Raw genomic sequence first — 20,191 nt, 5'->3', positions numbered from 1 at the left:
GAGAAAATTAATAAATTAAATAAAATTTAAACTGTGTAAATTAAAAACTGCTTAAAATATCATGTACCACTTACACAGTAGATGTGCACTCTGTTCAGTGGATGTTTCCAAGAGAAAGCTAATCTATGACACTGGCCCAGCAGAATTGTTCCAAATATCTTCCATGAGAACTTTGTAGCACTTCAAAAGGGCAATGGGGAAAATATTGATTCTTTGAGGTGAGGTGGGAATTTTTCTCTTGTATTAAATGCTTCATTTTAGATAATATTTAAAGAAAGAAAATTCTAGACACTATGTAAGCCAAATTCTCCCCTGCTCCCTGAGAGATTTCCAGCTCTGTAAGGCTAACCATGTTTGGTTTTAGTTCTCTGAATCCTAAATGAGGTACACTTTTGAGCTACAAGCTACAGGATGATTCATTAAACACTATTACAAATATTATCATTAAAACAAACATTGAAATTTTATCTACCATTTACAATGTAGATATTTCCAGTCATTTTCAGTAGTTGTTAAGAAGAGAAGACAGGGGCTGGGGATATAGCCTAGTGGCAAGAGTGCCTGCCTCGGATACAGGAGGCCCTAGGTTCAATTCCCCAGCACCACATATACAGAAAACCGCCAGAAGCCGCGCTGTGGCTCAAGTGGCAGAGTGCTAGCCTTGAGCGGGAAGAAGCCAGGGACAGTGCTCAGGCCCTGAGTCCAAGGCCCAGGACTGGCCAAAAAAAAAAAAAAAAGAAGAGAAGACAAAAGATTGTCATGAGAGCTAACCCATGACGCTGGCCCAGCTAGAAAAACAACAACAATATTAAAACTCATGTTCTTAAGGTCCTTAACTGAAATTTGCTTTCTCTAATGTCATGGAGAAGTGTGCTTCTGAAAAGACACATTAGTGGAAGTGGTGCTGTGCCTCAAGTGGTAGAACGGTAGCCTTGAGCTGAAGAGCTCCAAGACAGCACCCAGGCCCAGAGGTCAAGACACATTAGTAACTTTCCATTTCATTGTATTAAAAATATTATTACAAAGCAATAATGTTCATGAAAGTGTAAATTTTCATACCCTAGACCTATTGAATCTAAAACTCTGGGCATGGAGCCCAGAAATTCAGATGATTTGGATGTATGCCAAAAAAAAAAGCTCATATTTACAAAACATGTAGTAGGGTGTCTTAAATGGAGTAGGTACTTAGTAAAAAGCCCTCTGCTCTTGCTTTTTAATAAATAGTTCACTTGAGTTTTTTAGAATTATGTTCCTAGTTAATTCTTGTTCCTTGGAAGTAGTTCAATACATAATGGCTAAATATGTTTTGAATTGAATTCATTGTCTTATCCCAATGTCTCTATTTCTATCTCTGGAAACTACATATGTCTAAACCTCTGGGGTTTGGACCACACAGAGTGATCTCTGCCTGCACATATTTCTTCCACCAGCTGTTTCAAGACCTGAAAATCTCCTTATTCAGGTCTCCTCATTGACTCAAGAAATTCCCTTGACTAGTGTTTTGTTTTTTCTTTTTAATTCAAATTGGAGATGCAAAAAACAACTCAGGTATCCCGAGTGACAAGAATTTACAAGTTTGACCCCTCAGGGTTTAGAGTTACTGATTCTGCTGACCAAGATAATGGTGACTATGACCAGCACTTTTTTCTCATCAGGGATCTCATGTGCAGCATGCCACACACATGAAGGGTTTTCTCACACTTTCTGTCTCCACACCTGCAATACCACTGGAAAACAGTTGGCTCAGGGAACAAAATGAGTCTAAGAAGTCCAGCACTGGACAAAGTGCACCATTACAGGTGCCGATAGGACTGCTTTCTCAGGAAATGTGCAGACAGCACGCCCCATATCCCTTCACCCTAGAGAGCTCCAGATAACACAGACTACCTGCTTCACAACTTGGCTTCCATTGGTCCAAGTGGCACTGTCCTGTAAGTTCTAGAACCTCTGACAGGGATTCTGCCTCTACTCTTCTCTTTCTGTCTTATTTTTCTTTTGCAAACATTCTTTGTATAATCTTACAATTCCCTAATGTTGTTGTTTTTTCACCCTGTTCATGCAGAGGTGGTTCAACTTCAATGATCCCAAGATGCACTTAGGTGGATTGTATAAAAGCAGTAGACATTGCCAAGCTTTGATTCCTTGGAGGCTCGTTGGGTGGACTGGAGTCCATGAATCTGAATTTTGATCACTTTCCCCCAGATAATTGGAATATTCTAAGTCTGAAAACCATAATCTGAGAAGTATTGTGTGAACTAATTCCATATAGTGTATCTTCTGCATATCTCCAAAATTCACTTTATCTTTCCTACCTTCCCCTTATATAACAAAGAGCCATTAAAGGCGGGTCTTGACAACATGAAGTGACAAAAATGGAAGTTTGTGTGTTCATTTCTCAACATGCTGTGTTGAAAACAGATAGACTGTATCTCTGAAAGGTTTTCTTTTCTCCCTTGGGATGGGACAGCAAGCAAGACAGTAGAATGAGCAAAGATGACAGTACCAAAATGTGGCCTCTGAAGCACAAGCAACTTCTCCATATAGAGGACCATGATTTTGCAATGAGACCTGGATTTGGAGGTAAGTGGTCTCCTTATAAAACTCAAGTTAAAACTTATTCTGTGAAAACAGAGATGGGTTTTTATTTCAATTAGAACTAAAGTACCAGTGAAGACCAACTTTTTTTAAAGACTAGTGGTGTTTCAAGTGTGTAATCCAAGATACAAAGAATGAGGAGATGCATGGTCTCAGGCTAACCCTGATTTTTAAAAGTGTAAAATAAACTACAATCAAAAGGATTGCATATCTCAAGTACTAAGGCACTTCGAAGCCTAGTGGATACGGGCCCTAAGTTCAAATCCCAGTATTAGAAGAAACCTTTTACACTTCTAGAATGAGAATAATAGAAACTTTATTTTAGTTTCATCCTCAAAGTCACTTTTGTACTGTTCACAATGTGATAAATGTGTTCTGTAAATAGTGAATATATGCCTAGCTAACAAATAATTTTTTCCATTATAACTTATAAATTGGATTAAAGGGTGTCAATATATAATATTACAGGTTATTCTTATGAGCTAGAATGCTGTACTTTTATAGAGAACCCACAATACATCAAAAGCTATAGCTCCCTATGAACCAATTCTGCAGAACTGATTAAATTAATTGTATTTGTTTCTCTTCACTGCTTAAAAATTGAAATTAATCAAAACATATTAGACAAGCTCTATGTTTAATCTTTTAATGCACTACATTATTCCACCTGCACAGTGACTAGGAAACAGGAAATGCTGTGACCCTTCACATTCCATGAGGAACCTGAGGCTGAAGGAGAGGAGATTTTTCCCAAGGCCAGATACAGTGGCAAGTAAGGAGGATGGGAGGAGGCCCCAAGAGAGGCACATGCTTAGGCCCCAGGTACATGATGAGGCCAAATCTTCCCTTCAGGAGTTTCATCACAGGTGCATTATGGCGTGCACCAAGTGTACTAGGAAATGTCAGGGTGTGTGGTGGGGGGAAAAGCCTACCTGTTAAATAATCCAGATGATTATTTTCTCAATCAGAGTTTCCCATTTCCCTGGATGCATGATCCCTATGGATGTGGAGATGAGGGAGTTGCTGATGAGGGTGAGAAGCAGAGTTATGTCACTAACAGCAGGCCCAAGCACTCAGAATGAGATGGGGAATGTCATACTCTTGTCATGTCCTTTCAGCAAGGGAAAGCTTGTCAGGATGCAAATCCAATACATTTGGAATTCAGAGTCCTTTTGTTTAAGGCTGATTTTATTTTGTTTTGTTTTTTCAATTTCCTGGGAACACACAGTGTGGCCCTAATGACCTGACCTCAATTTCAGTAATCAGCGACTCAAAATTTCTAAGCATCAGAATCACATTTTAACAGTCAGGTGGGCCACTGGGCCTCCCTCACAGTATTTGTGATCCACTTGATCAAGGTGGGGGACAACAAATTGCATTTTTACCAATTTCCCAGAGGCTGCTGCTGCTGCTGCTGCTATTCTAGGAATCATATTTTGAGAATCATGTTAGATTTGATCCTCTAACATCAGGTTACAGGTTAGTTTATTTTTGTTTACAAATTATTTTTCATGTTTACTGAATTATAAATTAAGATTTTTAGAAGCCCTTGAAATTAAGAGGGTTTAGAACTGTTATCCTTTTTGTCCCCTGTGGAGACAAAAAGATAATCTTTTCTCCTCCACTCATTTTTTTGTCATATTGGTCATCTTTATCTCAATTTTCCCAAAAAGATTTAAGCCTTTAAACAACAATGTCAAAAATTCCTAAGTGTTGAATAAGACATTAGTACAACTATTATCTTTGTCTTTATGTTTTTGTTTTTGTTTTCTTAATGTTTTCCAATTTTTTTCCTCCCTAATCATTTTATGGCAATTTGGGTTAAACTTATCCGGCATAGGTCTTTCTGGCCACTAGAGGGCGGTACCTGCACAGTAATGGCCTGGCCTCTCAGGAGGAACAGTTCAGCAGGCAATCATTTCAACAGCAATGCAAACAGCCTCATTCCTCTCAGGTTGGGCTCCTCAACTCAAGTGCTTTCTATTCAAAGGCGAAGGTTTTTTTATGGGGATTATTTTAGACCATTGAAAGTCAGAAAGAGTGAAAGAAAAATGACCGTCCTTGAACGTGGACCTTGAAATAAACAACCCACTGACACCTCATCACTCAAAGAAATCCAAGGACCAGCTGTAGAATCGTCTGGGAGTTAATGTAAGCTCAGAAGCTCATGTCCCAACTCAGGGCTGCTGAGCAGAAATCTGCATTGTGACATAAACCCCACGTGGCCTGCGTGTGACAGTTGACAGACACTGCTGCAGATTGCTAACTACAAGCCTTTAAAAAAGAAAGAAAAAACTTTTTATCTTTTTTAATCTTAAAATATTTTCCCTTCATTCTCCTGTTCCTGAATCATGACCACACTAGGAAAACATAAAATTGATCCTAAATTTCCTCTTTTTCTACCCTTTGCTTAACATTTTAGAGACAATATGTTCAATAGATATTAGGAGTTTTTAAACTGATCATGCATTTAAAAATATTTTTCCCAAGTCTCCTTTATGAAGTTATTATAAATGCAGTTGAGCTCGATGCTGGTGGCTCATGCCTGAAATCCTAGCTATTTGGGAGGCTGAAACCTGAGAACTGTTTTCTAAAGCCAGCACAGGCAGAAAAACCTGTGAGACTATCTTCAATTAACCAGCAAAAAGCCCAAATTGGAGGTGTGACTCAAATGGTAGAGTGTCAGCTTTGAGCAAGCAAACCAAGTAAGAGAGAGAGGCTCTGAGTTCAGGTACCAAATGGGGAAAAAAACACAGTGACAAAAATTAAAAAGCAGGGCTGGGGATATAGCCTAGTGGCAAGAGTGCCTGCCTTGGATACACGAGGCCCTAGGTTCGATTCCCCAGCACCACATATACAGAAAACGGCCAGAAGTGGCGCTGTGGCTCAAGTGGCAGAGTGCTAGCCTTGAGCGGGAAGAAGCCAGGGACAGTGCTCAGGCCCTGAGTCCAAGGCCCAGGACTGGCAAAAAAAAAAAAAAAAAAAAAAAAAAAAAAAAAAAAAAAAATTAAAAAGCAGTGACAGATGGAAAAATATTCTCACAAATACAAAATTTTTCTAACAAGCTCTGTGAAATAGTCCTGAACCTTTCCTTGCCTGTGTTGGTCAAAGTAGGTCCTTAGATTCTGACCCATTTCTCTGTACTCTCAAAAGCCAGATTGCTTTGAAAATCAGACTGCAGGATATACAAAAACAGGCCTTCATTCATCATCCTTCTCTTTAGACTTGTCCATAACATCAGCTCATGAACATTCTTCTTTCCTCTGAGCTAAATGTAGCTTCAGCACTTCTGTTGACTTAATGTGTTTTCCTAATTAGCTTTAACATTAAAACCAGCTGCTACTGTAGTGTTTTTTACTTTTATAAAGCATTAGAAGATTAATTGACTCATTATGTGGAAACAGGAAGAGATAAATTTAGGGGAGCTTTTTGTTTAACTTAGGTAATAAATTGCAGCTCATTTTCTGTATTTATGTTTTCCCTACCCATTCCATCTCCCATAAGTAAGGGCTTTTTGTCTGAGTCTATATATGATCATTTCTTTGTTTCATCAATTCAGCCCCTAGAAATTGACTAGGAAGCTGAGACACGATCTCAAGCTATAAAAGCTGCTTGTGCCATCTCTGCCTGGTAATATTCTTGTCACTAACTAGCTTTGGATTTCAGGGACGTGTAATATAGTCCTCTTTGAGAGCAAGTTCCCTCATGACAGCTAAAGTCAGTTCTACCTAGCGAACAAAGTGATGATAATGATCGCCAGATTACACATTATGTAATGTATTTTAAATGCATTAGAAAAATAATATGTATAATTGCTATTTAACCCTCATTATTCCAGCCTGCATAAAAGTCAGATTGATATTCTCTCTCTCTCCCTCTCTCTCTCTCTCTGTGCGTGTATGTGTATGTGTATGTGTGTCTGTGTGTTATAAATGCTACTACCTAGTTACAGAACAATAGAGTCGAAAAATTGGTTTGGGGGGATTTGAATGGAGTTCAGATACATTCCCTCGTGGGCTCTCACAGAAGCCCTGTATTGCATACATTATCCCTTCTGTTTCACAAATTAGCAAACTAAAGTATGAAGAGCTAAGAGATGTACAGACTTTCGGCTCTAGATCAGGCTTATACATCTACAGATTTTTGTCACATCTAACATCAACATATCTGATTCACCTCCTCAGCTGTCAGAAGAACTATCTTTGTTTTCATATAATCCAAAATTCTAGATTCTTCACCATGCCTTTACATTCCCCTCTTCCTCTACTATGTCCAATAAGAATGTTCTTAGAGCAAGAGTGAAGTACCTTTGAGCACAGGCAAGCATGGGAACAAGCCACACTGAGGGCACACAGAGGGCTTAACAATCAAAGAGTTCATCCCCACAAGAATAGCATCTTCTGGAGGAAAGAAGAAAGAAATCAACACCAAAAGCTCATTTCTTTCGTTATATACATAAGGGTGGTGGTGGTGGTACTGGATTTTAAACTCAAGGCCTTATATCACTAGGCAGGTCTTCTAGCAGTTGGGCCACGTCTCCAGCCATATCTCCAACACTCAGTTCTAATGGAAAAGCCATTGTCGTTTACTCCAATATCAAACTAGCTTTCAAAACCCCAAGGTTCCAGTTCTTTTTTTTTTTTGCCAGTCCTAGGCCTTGGACTCAGGGCCTGAGCACTGTCCCTGGCTTTTCTTTGATCAAGGCTAGCACTGTGCCACTTGAGCCACAGCGCCACTTCTGGCCATTTACTGGGGAATCGAACCCAGGGCTTCATGTATATGAGTCAAGCACTCTTAAGGTTCCAGTTCTTGCTTATGCAGTAACTTGAATACATCCTTGAAAAGTAGCCTATAAGATTGCCCCAGGCTAGCCATTAGCCACTAGGATAAACAGTTACATCTCTGGGTCCTAAAGGGATTGGCTCCAGGACAACCACTATACCCTGCAGGTGGGAGTCTTTTACATGAAATGACATATTTACCTGCAACATATTCACATTCTGTCTGTGTTCTCCCAGATACTTTAAGCCATATCTTCATTACTCATAAAATCCTAATGCAATGTAAAGGCTACATAAATATTCATCTTAGTGTGTTGTTTGAGGAATGATGACAAAAAAATCTATACACAATCAATGATTTTTTCTTATATTATATGAATACACTGTGTCTTGATCAATGTCACCCTTTCAATATTCTTACCCATCCCTCTTAACCCACCCCTTCCCTCACTTTTATTAATTTTGTAGAATATACATAGAATTGTTTTACTGTATTCTCCCTCCTCCTTTTCTTCATTTGTCTAACACCTTGCCCTTAACACCACTCTAACCGCTTCTAGTACCCATTTCCTGATGTTTATTGTGTTGAACTTTGATTTATCCCTCCTAAGGAATTGCATTACCATATTAATAAATTTATGTACACTGCAAACCAAAGTATTTACTTATATTGTTACAAATTAATCCTAATTTCCATATACGAGAGAAAATATAATACAACTTTTGCCTCTCTGAGCTTGACTTACTTCACTTACTATAGGTTTATTGAATTCACAGATATGACACACACAGATACAGGAGGCTTAGCATTCTTAAGAGTCATAAGATTATGAAGTCAACTTCTTCTCTGCTTTTGCCAGAAAATAAATGATAGGAAGCAGTAGAGTTTTTCCTATCCTTCTTCCTTGCTTCTTTCTTTCCTTTCTTCCTTTTTCCTTCCTTTTCTCTTTCTTCCCTATTTCCTTCCTTCATTTCTCTTCATTTTTTTCTTTACACTTTCTTTTTGTTGTTGTTGTTCAGAGTAGCCTGATCATAGACATTAGAATACAGGATTAGGAATGGTGGCCTACATTCCTAAGAGTGAGTTTTTTGTTTTGCATCTTCCAAAATGCAGCCTGTGCCTGCTGGCAGATGATCTGCAAAGGATATGCCAAAGTCTGTGGTTTTCATGTGTAGTACTGTACAGACATCCATGGAAGTCTAGTTTGCTGAACACTGCACCTACGAAAAAGATGGGTATTTGGAAACAGAAGAGAAAATGTTTGACATTTCCCAGAATCAAGGACTCTCTGACATTCTCTGACTTTAACATATGAACCCTTGCCATATAAGGTGCAGAATTCCACGTATTCTTAGATTGCTCCCTTTTAAATCCCTACTAAAAATAGCATAAGAAAAACAAAGCTATAGACACCAGTTTTGTACTACAGAAAAAAATAAACATATGGTGATGTGCCAAAACAGAAGATGAATAATTATTGAAATAGCATTTTTTAATAATTACTTATTTGTCAAAGTGGTGTACAGAAAAAAAGTACCTCCAAGAGCTAAAAGAGTGCTGCATGATCTGTAAATCGAACACATTCACATGGTACTTGAACAATCCAGCTTCACAAAATCACCCAAGTGTTAAAATTCAGTCTTACACCACTGATGCTGCACTCAGTAAGAATTAACAAAGTCAGAGAACTAATACAGTAGTGAAAACATATTACACATAGAGAAGTTCAAATTGGCTTAGATTTTCTTCTTAGTAAAATAGGTTTATGATGACTATACAAGTAAACTATAATAAAATGATCATGATTGTGTACTGCTGTTCTGTGCTCATACTAAACATATATATATATAGACTCTTCCATGAAAAGTAAAATACCAATTTTCCCTGTGAAAACAAATTATAATTTTTCATGTTTCATTGTCCATATTTCTGATAACTTATAAATTAGCATGCTAATAACTTTGAAACAAGAATAATAAAAATTCATATACACATTATATGCATTGTATTTTAGCATTGAAAAAGGTCAGATCATGATACCAATGATATAAAATAGGAATTTAAATACCAGTGTTCAGAATAAGTGAAACATGCTGTCACATTCTTGGGTAGTATAATGACATGTCATTTACTGGACTAGAATATTTATGTTTGGTTTCTCTGTTTTCAAATAATTAAATTTCTGCATAATTTTAAAAAAAGAAATAGCATTTATGTATACATATAGTTTTCAATTACAGTCAAACATGCATTGACTGATTCAGATGATAAGAAGTGGATCTTAGTCTGAAAACGCTGAAAGGTAATTCATCTGCAGTCTGTGAACAGAGTTCTTTCTCTGCTTTCTCTTTCTGAAGGGTCACCAGTTCCCGTAGGGATAGACGTCCAGGTTGAAAGCATTGACAGCATTTCAGAGGTCAATATGGTAAGTTCCTTCATGGGATATCTATTTTTTCTTCTGAACAGATAGATTCAATAGTGATAAAGCATTGGGTATTTTAATAAAACATTTTATGTTCTGTGTTATCAATCTTCCCTTCTTCACTAAACAACAGTAGTATTTTTTGTATTGTTAATGGCTTCTTTCTACCCGTAACTGCAGTACTCATTTCTTTCCCACTTCCTTCTTTCCTTCTAATGTTTTTTCACAGAAGGAACATTGTAAAACATCATAGTATATTTAGCTATATAACAAAATGGCAACAATTGTATATACAGGGCAATCATAATGCATATGCAATATGAAATTAGAACCACAGACATTACTCACAAAACTATAGACCTTTGGACAAAGTTTCATAAATGCCTCTTAAAAGTTGCAAATAATATTAATCTTGTTTATCTATAAATAACCAGTAATGGAAGACAAAAGGTAAAAAATTTGAGACAGTGTTGTCTTTTCCCTTGAATTTTCTTGAAGTAGAAAAGAGAGTTTTGGGCTGGGGATATAGCCTAGTGGCAAGAGTGCCTGCCTCGGATACACGAGGCCCTAGGTTCGATTCCCCAGCACCACATATACAGAAAACGGCCAGAAGCGGCGCTGTGGCTCAAGTGGCAGAGTGCTAGCCTTGAGCGGGAAGAAGCCAGGGACAGTGCTCAGGCCCTGAGTCCAAGGCCCAGGACTGGCCAAAAAAAAAAAAAGAAAAGAGAGTTTTATTGTTTTATCTTTTAGTGAAATATCTGTATTTTCTTTTTTTTTAAGATTTTGAAAAATAATTTTATTATTTTTACAATACTTCTTGTATACATTTGGCAAGGAAAGATGTTTAAACTATTACATAAATGTGAAGCATTGACTGCATTCATTTAGCACTTTACATTTCACAAATCAAAAACTTTTATAAAGTATTAGTATCTGTATGTCGAGAGAAAAAAGACCTTCATTGAAAATTGCAAAACCTTTTCTTTGAAGAACAGCAAAGTGCTTGATTATGGCTTATGTATGATTTACACCTCCCTCAGTCACAGGATATGAAAGCTACTGTAAATAAGATGTAAATAGCAAGTTCAAATACTCTCCCTAAAGATTCTTAGCTTTATTTAAGCTCATACTAGATGCCTGTGTACCATTACCAATGTATTCCACGTTTACATTTTTCAGAAAAAATAATTCTGAGTACTTTATTGCACTAAAACATTTATTATAGAACAGCTTCATAGATCGTTTCTGTAAACTAACAATTCAGCTCTCACATTGAAAGGAAAAAATATTCCCAGTGACATATATTTATCTTGGAATCATTTACTACTATGATTTTTACTCAAATTACAGTCAAGTGTTCTTTATAAAGATTTTTAAATCACAGTTAAAGCACAATCCCATCTTAAAATACGGTAACCAAAAATGGACATTAGAAAGAAAACAACTAATAACAAGGTGTAAAATTGTTACTAAAAACACTGGAGCAAAGAAAGAGCCAGAGGGGAAAGTAAGTACTGCATCTTCTGTGAACAGAACTTCATGATCAGAAGCAGTAACTATTAAAATAACTCAGTCAGACACATATTTGGTTCATTGATTAGCATTCTTTTCTTCACAGTATTTTTTTAAGGACAAGACATGAAAATTGGTAAATTTAGCTATCTCTAAATGATTTGTAAGCAAAACTATCCTAACAATAAATTTTTGAAGTATTTTATTTAACTTACTTCCTTCTTCCCAACTTCTAATAAAGACAGGCCACTTCTCAATAAATCTCAATTTCTCACTTAAGAACATCATGTGCTCTTTTTGGCTTGAAAGGACCTACATAACTTTTTCTTGCTTTGAGACCACCAATTTTGCTTTATAGTAGGCAGATTTTCAAAGATTTCATCTTTAGGAAGGCTAGACCCTCAAGAACAAACAGGAGATTTAATTTCCTTCCCTTACTCTGAGTGGAAGAAAAATCCATTTGGAGGCTAGATTATTTTCCTCTTTTATTCTTTAAATACAATGGAATTTTACTCATCTGTCAAGAATACTATTATGTTATTTGCAGGAAAATGGATGGATCTGTAATTTTATAGCCATAAGCAGCTAGTTGTCCAGCCATATATTCTCCATCTGAATTATTATGTGAGCAACCCCATGTTCGGAACCAGATTTTCTGTTTGCCTGGAATAATGCTATCACTGGTGGAATGTTTTCTTCTTGTAAATATGTTTGAGTATTTCGCTTTCGCACCTTTGGAACAACATTCTTTCTTGAAAAGTGTCGATCTTGTGGTTTTGAGTCTTCCTGTGACACAATATCTTCAATGTCTTCAAGGAGTGTATCGCAGGATGCAGAAGGCATTTTTTCTTGATGATCTGTGATTAATCTCAGGTCCTCTTGAAAGATGATTCTGGCCATGGCGAAAGAAACCCACACGTTCCTGTCAGGAAACTGCACGGACCTCAGATGGAGCGCGCCATGACACCTACCAATATCTGTATTTTCAAGGAGCATTTTTCACCAACCCTTGTCCAGAAGACTTAAAAGCAGTGATTGTTTACTGTAGTCAACCTTCTTCTAACATCCAGCTCCAAATATGTTTTATTAGGCAATCCATGCAGTATTCCACACAATTTTCTGTAAAGTAGTGCTATATGGTAAAGATTCTGTTTATTTGCCCCAGATTATGAATGCCTAACAACACACAATTAATCCAGAGGAGTAATACAATGCTCTTCTATTTCAACCCTAGGAAAAACAGACTGGCTTGTAGTATACTGTGACATAGTGTGAATTTATATAATAATTGCATTAGTTCAAGAAAAAATAGATTTGGGGGAAATTTAAAAGATAGTAAGATTAAATATTGTCATTGTTCACAGCTAAGACCTTGAAGCTTTTGAGAGTTTCTGTTGAAACAATCAACTGTAACCAACAACTGAAACCGAAACGTCTGAGAGTCATATAAAATTCAATTGACTAGATTGGTTTATTGATGAGGGTAATTTTTTGTACTGTAATATAAATATAGTTGTTTGATACTTTTTCATCTCTGTATTCTTTCAACTGGGATACCCATGAACAATTCGAATCCCTGAGCTATACTGAATTTGACTCTCTGGGACTCCGTTTCTGGTGGATTTGCCATTTTATCAAATTTCCCTGATGCTTCTTTTTCAAACATGACATTGGGAGGCACTACTTTATGGTACTTGTTTCTCAAGTTGATGAAGATCACTGTCTTTTCTTAGAAACCCTGGCAATTTGCTTTATATTAATAGATGTAATAAATTCTATGTCCACATTTCTGTGAGGCTGGAGTTTATTGAGTTGTGACCTGTTTTGATAATAATAATTGATAATAATAATAATAATAATAATAATAATAATAATGTGTGCTAGGTGCCCAGTTGCTCACATCTGTAATCCTAGCTATTCAGGATTTGAGGATTGTGGTTTGAAGCCAGCCTGAGCAGGAAAGTCTGTGAGATTCTTACCTCCAATTAAGCACAAAAAAAAAAAAAATGGAAATGGAGCTATAGCTTAAATGGTAAAGCACTGGCCTCAAGCATGAAATCTCAGAGATAGTGCCCAGGTCCCAAGTTCAAGCCTTAGGATCAGCACACAAATAATTATCAATACAAGGACAATTTTAGACAGGAATATTTACTTGGAATTTTAAACCCACAATTAAATAATGTACAATTAAATACCAGAATAATTTTTGTTAGGTTTTTAAAGTAGGTAGCCAGTAAAGGAGAACTCGGAGAGAAAGTTTATTACAGAACTGCTTGCCTGTGGCCGAGATGATGCAAAAGGCGACCCCCACCCAGCCCTGCCTTATCTAGGGCAGGGGCAAGGGGTGTGGCCAGGTGGATTAGGATGTGACCTCAGGGAAGGGGGAGGTAACTGCCTCTAGGTCTGCTGGTTACCCAGGTAACTGGGTGGAGACTTAATGCGGTGGGCGTGCATCTGCATAGAGCGCTCCAGGGACAGACCTTACAATTTTCAAGGATACTTTTATAGAAATAATAGTTAATTGAAATTAATTAATAACCTGTCTTCTCTTTCCCAACATTCCCAGTACTGAAGTGATGATGCTGAGCCTTAGTTTTTTTGTTGGTTTGATGGATCTCTTTTTCTCTCTGCATAGGACTTTACAATGACTTTTTATCTCAGGCACTACTGGAAAGATGAGAGGCTATCCTTTCCTAGCAAGACAAACAAAAGCATGACCTTTCATCATAGACTGATCGAAAAGATTTGGGTGCCTGATATCTTTTTTGTCCATTCTAAAAGATCTTTCATCCATGACACAACTATGGAGAACATCATGCTTCGAGTACACCCTGATGGGAGTGTCCTCTTCAGTCTCCGGTAAGGGCAAGTTCTCTATTGCCTTGGCTTCCTTAGTCTACGGTCATCTACACCAAAGCTGGCAGATCCTACTTCAGACGAAACTCATCACATTGACATCCATTGAATGATGCTAAATATTGGGATACAACGGGAAGGTGTGATTTCCTCAAGTTCTAACACACCAATTTTAAAGAATTATTTCCTACTATAATGATATTCTGAGGAAACATTCTTTGGGCAAATAGGATGAAACTAAAGTTGGGAGACTTGTGAAAATCTGGCACACAGTATTTTAGATATGTAAATCTTCTCTCCATCAAGCAATGGTGGGCTCTTGTGTTCACTAATTTCCTTCCCTATATCCTCCATTTTTCATGGGAGGCATAGTAACCATCTGAGTTAGCACTAATGTCATCATCTCCTTTTCCTTTTTCTCCTGTTTTGGTTAAGATATTTGTTTTGCTGCTAGGCTATAAAAGCCCTCCATCTTTAACACTCTGTATTTTCTTTTAGCCAAATGAAGCCTATGTCTAGTACGTGGCTTATAATAATCCAACTTTTTCTAAGATGCTAGGATTCTGAGAAAGATTGTATAATAGGCTGGGAAAAAATGACACGCCAAAATATATATATGCTTTTATCTCTGGAATTGTGGAGGTTACTCTATAGGGCAAAAATGGATCTTCCCCAGATGTAATTAAATTAAAATCTTAAAATGGGGCTGGGAATGTGGCTTCATGGCATGCTTACCTAGAATGCATAAAGCCCTGGGTTTAATTCGTAAGTACCACATAAACAGAAAAAGGCAGAAGTAGCACTGTGGCTCAAATAGTAGAGTACTGGCCTTGCCTTGAGCTAAAGAAGCTCAGGGTCAGTGCCCAGGCCCTGAGTTCAAACCCCAGGGCTGACAAAAAAAAAAATCTTAAAATGGAGAAATTACTAAAGAATCTCTGGTAGAAACTTAAGTGCAATCATAATAATCTTATAATTTAAAAGCAGAAGAGAATTTGATGTACACAGAAGGATATCACGCAATGTGTTCACAAGCCTAAGTTTGCAGATAGCTACTAGAGATTGTTAGATTAATGGATTTCCCCCCTAGAACTCCTAAGGGACCATGACCTTTCTGACACTGCAATATTGCACCTGTGATACTGATCAGACTTTTAGCCTTTGGAATTTTGGAAGAATAAATTTCCATTGTTTAAACCACCAAGTTGGCAGTGACTTATAGCAGCAATAGAAAAAATGATGTTGAATTTTTTGCTATTTAAAAATATCTTGTACAAAGCTGTTGCCAGACATTTCATAAAGAACACCAATATTTTTATAAATGCCATCAATGACAAGTGCTATTTTCAATCAAACGTTTACATCTGGAGTAGCATGGAACTTATCAGTCCTGGAGTCAAGTGTCGGTAGAAATTGAAGGCAGAAGTGCAATATCTGAACAAAGAATCAATTGTTCTAAACTTGCTTTGGTAAAAAGATGGCTGGTAAAGGACTGACTTAATGGCTTTTCTTCTTAACTTGCACACTCTAAAGAGATGTTTGGCCCTTGCCAAGATCTATCCCTTCAGATACCGTGCCTTGTGAATGATTTTTTTTTTTTTTTTTTTTTTTTTTTGCTGTTTACCTGGAGTCCATGTACCATGAGAGAGAGTCTGTGTTACAAAATAATATGGTGGATGCTTTGAGTTATGTGATATCAGTGTGATCTCTGGGTCACTAACTATAACTACATTGTAACCTCTCAATTTAATGTGTGATCCTCAAGGCCTGAGGGACCCAGAGGTGGTGTCACATATTGCCGCTTGCAGTGTGAAGCTGTCACTGAGTGCATAACTCCACTAGCAGAGGACAAATGGAAGCTTGTTCCTATTTTCTCCTATGCCTTGGACTGTGCTCTGTTTCTGTTTGATTATTTTGTTCTTTATATTGTAGTATAAGCAGCCATGAGTCAAGCTGTCAAGCCCAGCAGCTTTGTTGAGCTCTTGTCAGTGTTCATTGGCTCTTCCAGAGTTCTTTAGGAGATCCCTAAACTTAAGAGGAAGCAAGCGTCAGCACAGTTATTCCCACCAATAGCAGGGCCAACTCAAGCCCAGAAACAAATCACCTTGTTTGAGGCTTGGTTTTGATACCATCCAGCTGTGTACGCTATTTTGTCACTGATCTCAATGTGAACTGTGAAGGAAATTGGCTAAAAGACCTTAGAGATTGATTCTAGTAGCGTTAACATACCACAGATATAACCAAATGACTTGTGTTTTGTTTACTCAAAATGATGAGCCTTCTTCACTAGCCTAAAGTTTTTGCAGTGTGACTATAGACAGCAGAATTAAGGCCACTAAAGATAAAATTATTGTACTCTTCTGATTAATTCAGAAGCTCTATGGGCAGAAGCATCTGTTGTCTTTGTTCTTCACATACTTGCTTGGGGGCTTTTTAAGAGCCTCTGATCTGCTATTATGGGCACCAAAGGTTTTCCTTTAAGGCAAGATCATAGTACAGAAGCTCCTGCCTGAAGCCAGGAAACTCTAGGAAGATATAAATTTTGGAAAATGTAAGCTCCATCAGTATGCAAGCCTTTTGACTTAATAACATCTGAATTATGCATTGTACTCCTAAATCTGTAGCTAAACCTGCTCCAGGCTTTTCCCCTCACTGCTGAATACAGCGTTTTTTCAAATAAATTTGCTGTGTGAAGGAAACCTCTACCTATAGTGTTTTCTTTCCACCACCCCAAATCCTTATTACCAGAGAATATTTAGGTCTATACCTCCCCCAAAGCAGAAAATATTTAAATCTACTTAAAATCCTCTCACTTTGAAGTGTGTATTTCTGAAAACATCAGTCAGAAAATACCAAAGTGACCAATCCAGAAATGGTGAGATTAGAAGCAATGATGAGAATTGGAATTCATTCTGGATGCTGCCTTAAGCAAATAACCAACTTTGCAGGGCTTGTTTCCCTGTTCATTATTTGGACAGCAAAAAATGATGCCTGTTCCCAATTATGCTTGAAAGGCACACAGAAGATAGTAATGCCTGCTTCAGATTATGCTTGAAAGGCATACAACACAAACGTATAATAACAGAATTTCAATGATAAATGCTGATTTGACCATATGGTTAAATGATCTGCATATTTCTTTTTCTCGTTCCTTCTGTAGGATAACGGTTTCTGCCATGTGCTTTATGGATTTCAGCAGGTTTCCTCTTGACACTCAAAACTGTTCCCTTGAACTTGAAAGCTGTAAGTCTCTCTGCCTGATGAGCCAACCCATGTCACTGGAACATGTCCTCACACATAGCCTAGAAATAGCACACGTGCTCTTAGCAAGCATTGAAGCAGATAGATAGATAGATAGATAGATAGATAGATAGATAGATAGATAGATAGATAGAGATGATAGATAGACAGAGACAGATTGATCTCCAAGACAGTTGTTCATTTTGCTTTCTGTTTTTACTAAGGGCAATGGCTGCTTGTCCCTGAAATGAGATGATTCAGGAAGCAAATGCTTTGATAATTACATATACTTCCATTTTCTTAACAATTACGAAGAAACAGTAGTCTAAGAAGGTGAACGTCCCTAATGTTATTACATGGACTGACACATTTAGATAGCTCTTGAATTCATATGTTTTGAAAAATCACAAACCATTGGGTATACACAGATTTCTCAGCTCTACGCATAGACTCTACCCTACCCCACCCACAATCAAAGCCCTGTTAAAGGGCTTCTGAATGGGCTTCCCCTCGATGAGGCTGACCCATCCACTGAGTGTCATAGATGCCTTGAAAAGTGGCTGCTGCGTGTCATATGACAAAATTCTAGCCATTGCCCAGATGCTTCCCTTCTACCTAGATGCTCCTTCCAGAAACATTTCCTATTAGAAACATTTGATGCTACTTTTCAATTTATAAAAAGAAAATTTTTATCAGCTAGACCCATTTGGGTCTATTTCATCTAGACCCATTTCATCTAGAAGAAGCTCGCAGTTATAAGAGACCTGAGGCCTGGCACCACCCTGAGGAAACTGAAGCAATGTTATTGCCATCATTCTGAGGGCTGGATTCATATTTCGTGAAAATGCACAGAGATGGTGATGTAGTGAATGTTAACACATCATGTTGACTCAATGAAAGCTTCCACTCTATGTCAGCCATTAGATTCTATATTTGGGGGATATTTTTTTCTTTTGGTGTGAAAGTTTAATCAATCTTATCACAAACATTTTAGTAGCTAATAAACGCATATTATTGAGCCAGTCACTGGACACACAAAACTATACAAATCATAGTTATTATAGACCTTCATGGAATGTATAAGAATTGTGACACCTGCAGGAATGATGTTGTCTTATTGTAGATGCCTACAATGAGGAGGATCTAATGCTGTACTGGAAACGTGGAAACAAATCCTTAAACACGGAAGGGCATATTTCCCTTTCCCAGTTCTTCATTGAGGAATTCAGTGCATCCAGTGGATTAGCATTCTACAGCAGCACAGGTACAACATCTTAGGTGGACAAGTTATTAAGTTAGTGAGCATCTCCTGGTTAGCAAGAACCACATCGCAAGACTAACCCTGTATCCCAGGGTCATATGGACCAGAGCAACATCTCTCCCCTTTCAAGGAAGGTGCCCTACTTCTCAACACATCCTTTCTCTGTCAAACAGATGCCTCTAGCTAGATGCCTTCTTTCTTTCTTGCCCTATTAGTCTACTCTTGGTATAGCAAAGTCAAGCACCACAACATGATTTACCTACCCCCTTCCTACTGCTGTGCCCTCACCCAAACCCCTGTTCCTCCATCTGACTCTCCTCTACTTGTCCTTGATTGTCTCACTGCATCCCTGGGGCCTCTTCTTTGGCCTTCTCTTCCCTCTGTCTAGAATGTTTTCCCTTACCCTCACTTCCGATGACCAGCTCCCTGTTTCATTTACACATGTGCTCAGCTCTCTTTAAACAATACTTTCCTGGCCATAGTGTCTAACCTAGATTTCTTTATTCACCATTTCCTATCTCCATTTGGCTTCAGATCACTTACTACTGTTTAAAATACATACTTACCTTAATTGTCTGAGTTCCTCATTAGAACAAGGGCAGAGAGCTGCCAGCCTAGTTCAGCAGTAGAGTTCCTGCCTCCCAAGCATGAGGCCCTGAAGTCAAAGCTCAGTACTTCCAAATAAATACGTAAATAAATAAGTAAAAATAAGTAATATAAGAAAAAGAGAAGGGAAAGGAAAGAAGAGATGAAATAGCTAAGGGAATCTATTTGCTGTGTTCACCTCTTTTTGCAGCATTTGGAATGTGTGTTGTGCATGATAGATGCTCAATAAAAATCAAGTTAATGAGTTAGTCAACTTCACAGAGAATAGAATTGACTTTCTAGGACCAAAAGCTCTTTATATATTTAGATGCAGAAGAAATGCTCTATTTCTATACTTAGATGCAGAAGAAATGTTATTTCATCCACTGTGTGTCTATGTTGCTTGAGACTCAGAAAATTATTCTATTCATTTTAATCATGTTCATTGTCTTTTTTGATAAGTTCATACATTAATGTGTTTGGATCACTGATACATCCCTGATAAATGTGGAAGATTATCAACATCAAATTGTTGGCTAAATGGTATAAAATTTCAAAAGAACTCAGAAAAGTTTAACAAGAGCACTCTTTGCAATACTGCCACTTAGAGATGAATTTGGTTCCTAAGATATATATTATTCTTCCTTCTTTTTCCTTTTTTGTTTTTCCATATAAAAATATGCATATGCTTTATCCAAATTTTAGTGTTCTTAATTAAATTCAATTAATTAACTTTTTAGTGTTTTAATTAAATTCAATCAATTTTTACAAAACAGAATGAATGCAGCATGGCTCATGCTTGTAATCTCAGCTATGCAGGAGGTGGACATTGAAGTGAGCATAGTAAAAAGTGAGCCACAAAAGGAAGTTAATAAGATCTCATCTCAGCCAATAAATTGGCCATGGTGTTGTGCACCTGTCACCCCAGCCATGCAGGAAGC

General features: G+C 37.5%; 1 protein-coding gene across 1 annotated transcript in view; it reads left to right on the top strand.

The window, feature by feature from the left end:
• Positions 1-20,191, top strand: part of Gabrr3 (gamma-aminobutyric acid type A receptor subunit rho3) — a 38,396-nt gene that overhangs the window by 2,745 nt on the left and 15,460 nt on the right. Inside the window, exons 2-6 of the mRNA XM_048345956.1 lie at positions 2,468-2,580; positions 9,735-9,802; positions 13,947-14,170; positions 17,325-17,407; positions 18,528-18,668. Of these exons, the coding sequence (XP_048201913.1) occupies positions 2,468-2,580; positions 9,735-9,802; positions 13,947-14,170; positions 17,325-17,407; positions 18,528-18,668 (629 nt within the window). The remainder of the gene's footprint in view (positions 1-2,467; positions 2,581-9,734; positions 9,803-13,946; positions 14,171-17,324; positions 17,408-18,527; positions 18,669-20,191) is intronic.

The sequence above is a fragment of the Perognathus longimembris genome, chromosome 5 (assembly GCF_023159225.1).
Source record: "Perognathus longimembris pacificus isolate PPM17 chromosome 5, ASM2315922v1, whole genome shotgun sequence".
In the NCBI taxonomy this organism is placed as follows: Eukaryota; Metazoa; Chordata; class Mammalia; order Rodentia; family Heteromyidae; genus Perognathus; species Perognathus longimembris.
The sequence above is the reverse complement of the archived record's forward strand: the minus strand, read 5'-3'. Positions and strand labels throughout refer to the sequence as shown.